At 66.7% G+C, this 2,673-nt stretch overlaps 1 protein-coding gene across 1 annotated transcript in view; it reads right to left on the bottom strand.

Annotated features, from left to right (window-relative positions):
* Positions 1 to 72: 72 nt before the first annotated feature.
* Positions 73 to 2,673, bottom strand: part of MNEG_3459 (hypothetical protein) — a gene marked incomplete at both ends in the record, with an annotated part of 3,894 nt that continues 1,293 nt past the window's right edge. The window contains 8 exons of the mRNA XM_014048063.1: positions 73 to 97; positions 265 to 340; positions 500 to 718; positions 941 to 991; positions 1,222 to 1,668; positions 1,952 to 2,012; positions 2,081 to 2,188; positions 2,375 to 2,631. Coding sequence (XP_013903517.1) covers positions 73 to 97; positions 265 to 340; positions 500 to 718; positions 941 to 991; positions 1,222 to 1,668; positions 1,952 to 2,012; positions 2,081 to 2,188; positions 2,375 to 2,631 — 1,244 coding nt within the window. The remainder of the gene's footprint in view (positions 98 to 264; positions 341 to 499; positions 719 to 940; positions 992 to 1,221; positions 1,669 to 1,951; positions 2,013 to 2,080; positions 2,189 to 2,374; positions 2,632 to 2,673) is intronic.

Raw genomic sequence — 2,673 nt, 5'->3', positions numbered from 1 at the left:
GGGGGGGGCGCAGGGGCGAGGTGCGTGAGCGAGGGAGAGCGGGCTGGAGGCTTCTGTGCAGGCAGCGAAGCATCACACGCATTTGTGGCCAAAATCACTGGTTCGCGCGATGCAAGACACATTCATGCACGGCAATTGCATGTACTTTTGGGGGGAGGAGCAGCAGTCCGCTTAAATCTACTATACTGGGCAAATCGGATAAAGCTGGCTGGTGATGGGCCGGCTCTACGGGAGCAGAGATGCGCCGGGCTGGGCGGTGTGTACCAGGTCACCAGAGCGGGCTGCTCCTTTTGCTCACCAGTGGAGGTGGAAACCACCACGGACCCCGAGCCCTTGCAGTCTGCGGCGAGCGGCAGTAAACGGCGGGCCGACCAACGAGGGGGGTTTGGCAGGGGTGGGGTTGGTGTGTGCCAACGGCACACATTGCCGCTGCCCCACTCTCTCCTGCGTCCCTGGCCCGTGCTTAAACACCAGCCTGCCAGCCGCCGGCCCCGCTCACCTCCGAGGGTGGCGCTCGCGCTGATGGTGCTTTGGCCGGTCGCCAAGCCAGTGCAAGTGTAGACGTTGCCAGCCTTGACTGCGCAGGTGCCGGACGGGGTGACCGTGACGACGGGGGTGGCGCCTGTCAGGGACGCGCCCAGGGTGATCGTCACGTCGATGGCGCCGTTGACAACGTTGGCGGCGGCGGGAACAACTGACACAGCCACGTCGGTGCAGCCTGGCAGGGGCCAAGGGGAAGGGGCGCGCGGGCGAGGGGCGTGATTGTGGGGCTCGGCAGCTTCACCCCATGCAAGCCGGCTGTGCTGGTTTTGACTTGCACTCAGCAGACTGAGCATCTTGTGCAGCCTTGCTCTTTTCTGGCCAGAACCGAAGCGTTTCCATTACGAAACGCGCAGGGTCTGGGGCACCACGAGGCGCCGCCATCAAGCGGGGGACTCACCGCCGCCGGAGGGTGTCACGGTGATGTCAACGGTATCGGAAGTCACGCACACTGCGCGCAACGGGTGTGGTAGACCGGCAGGCGGGCAGGGGGATCAGAGGGAAAGGCGGGTCCCTGGTTCGTGACCTGGCTTGAGGGGTGAGGGCGGATGAGCTGCAAAACGCAAGCAATCAAGGCGCTCGCGCCCGGGGCGCCAGCGCGGCTGGGGCCCGTTGGGGAGTGTGAGGCGGAGGAGGTGTCCCGGGAAGATGTTGTGAGCCGGGCTGGCGACCGTTGCTCACCGTCCTTGGTGGCGGTCACGTTGATGGTGGTCTTCCCGTTCGGCAGCCCGCTGCAGGTGTAAACGCCGGGGGCGCCGGCCGCCGCCACGCACGCTGCGCCGGCGGTGGCCGGCGTGAAGGTGAACGAGATGTCCGCCGGCGTGAACGCGGCGGGCGTGACTGCGACGGTGATGTTGACGGTGCCGGTCGTGACGGTCTGGTCGGCCCCGGCGTTGACTGCAAAGCCGGTGCAGTTGCGGATGTTGCAGGTGGGGCCGGAGTAGCCGGTGCCCGTGCAGTCACAGGAGTCTGGGGGAAGGCAGGTGCCGCCGTTGAGGCACTGGACCTTGCAAATATCGGCGGGCCCGTTGGAGCAGTCGTCGCCGGTGGTCGGGGGCGGGACGTACGGGATGCACAGGTTGGCGGCATTGCACTTGAAGCCGGGGCGGGTGCAGGTGGCGGTGCAGTCTGCGGGGGCAGGGAGGGGGGGTTCAGGACGGATGATGCGGTGAGAGGTGGGCCCGGGGACCACAAAACAATAAGCGCAACTTGACTCTAAGCAAGGCCGGCGGCTGAAGCAGTAGCGCGCGCGGCGCCCGCTGCGCTGACACCATATCCCCCGCCCCAGCAGCCCCTGCTGCCCTCGGCGACATGCGTTCATTGGACTTGGCACCCGCCCCCGACCGCGCTCAGATGTTCCCACGCGTCTGGGGCTTGTAAAGCCAAGGGTTTAGAGTTCGAGCAAGCTCACCATACTCGAGGCCTGAGGACATCTTGCAGCCGGTCTTCTTCTTGGGCCCGGTCTTGCCGTCCTGCGAATGGTGAGCGGGTTGCCGGCGAGCGAAGGGGGGTGGGGATGAGTTTTGGCGGAAGGGTGTACCGTGAGTCCTGGGGGTCCGGGGCAGGCCAGCCTCTCAAAGGCGGACCCCGGGCCGGCGCCAATGCGGCGCGCGCGCCCCACGCCCCGCGCAGCGCAGCCCGCGCCGGCCTGCGCAGCGCGGCCCGACGCCACAGGGCGTGGGCACGCACGCCCGCTTCGAACGGCGCAACGTAGCCACCTGAACCTCAGTCACACAACGTTGGTGCTTCACTGTAAAATCCCATGAGCCTGGATGGCTCCAGGAGCGGGCGACCGCGGGACGCTGTAACAATCCTAATCCTAATCCAGGCTCACCTGGTCGAAGGGCTTGGTGACTAATGTCAGCTTGCAGCCGTCGGCGGAGCAGAGCAGCGGCAGGGAGCTGCAGGGGGTGACGCCCTGGCCGTCCAGGGGGATCTCGAAGCAGAGCTTGTTGGTGCCCCACCAGGAGCGGCGGAAGGTAAGCGCGGGCGCCTTCTTGTCGATGCCGGGGGAGATCTTCTTGTCTCCCAGGTAGAAGCGGATCTTCTTGAGCTCGGTGTTGCCGGCGCCCTTCTCAACGCACTCGGAGCCTGCGGCGGATCAAGCGGCGGGGGAGGGGGACGGGCGCAGCG

The sequence above is a fragment of the Monoraphidium neglectum genome (assembly GCF_000611645.1).
Source record: "Monoraphidium neglectum strain SAG 48.87 unplaced genomic scaffold scaffold00435, whole genome shotgun sequence".
Classification (NCBI taxonomy): domain Eukaryota; kingdom Viridiplantae; phylum Chlorophyta; class Chlorophyceae; order Sphaeropleales; family Selenastraceae; genus Monoraphidium; species Monoraphidium neglectum.
Note: the sequence above shows the minus strand (reverse complement) of the source record. Positions and strands in the feature narration are given on the sequence as shown.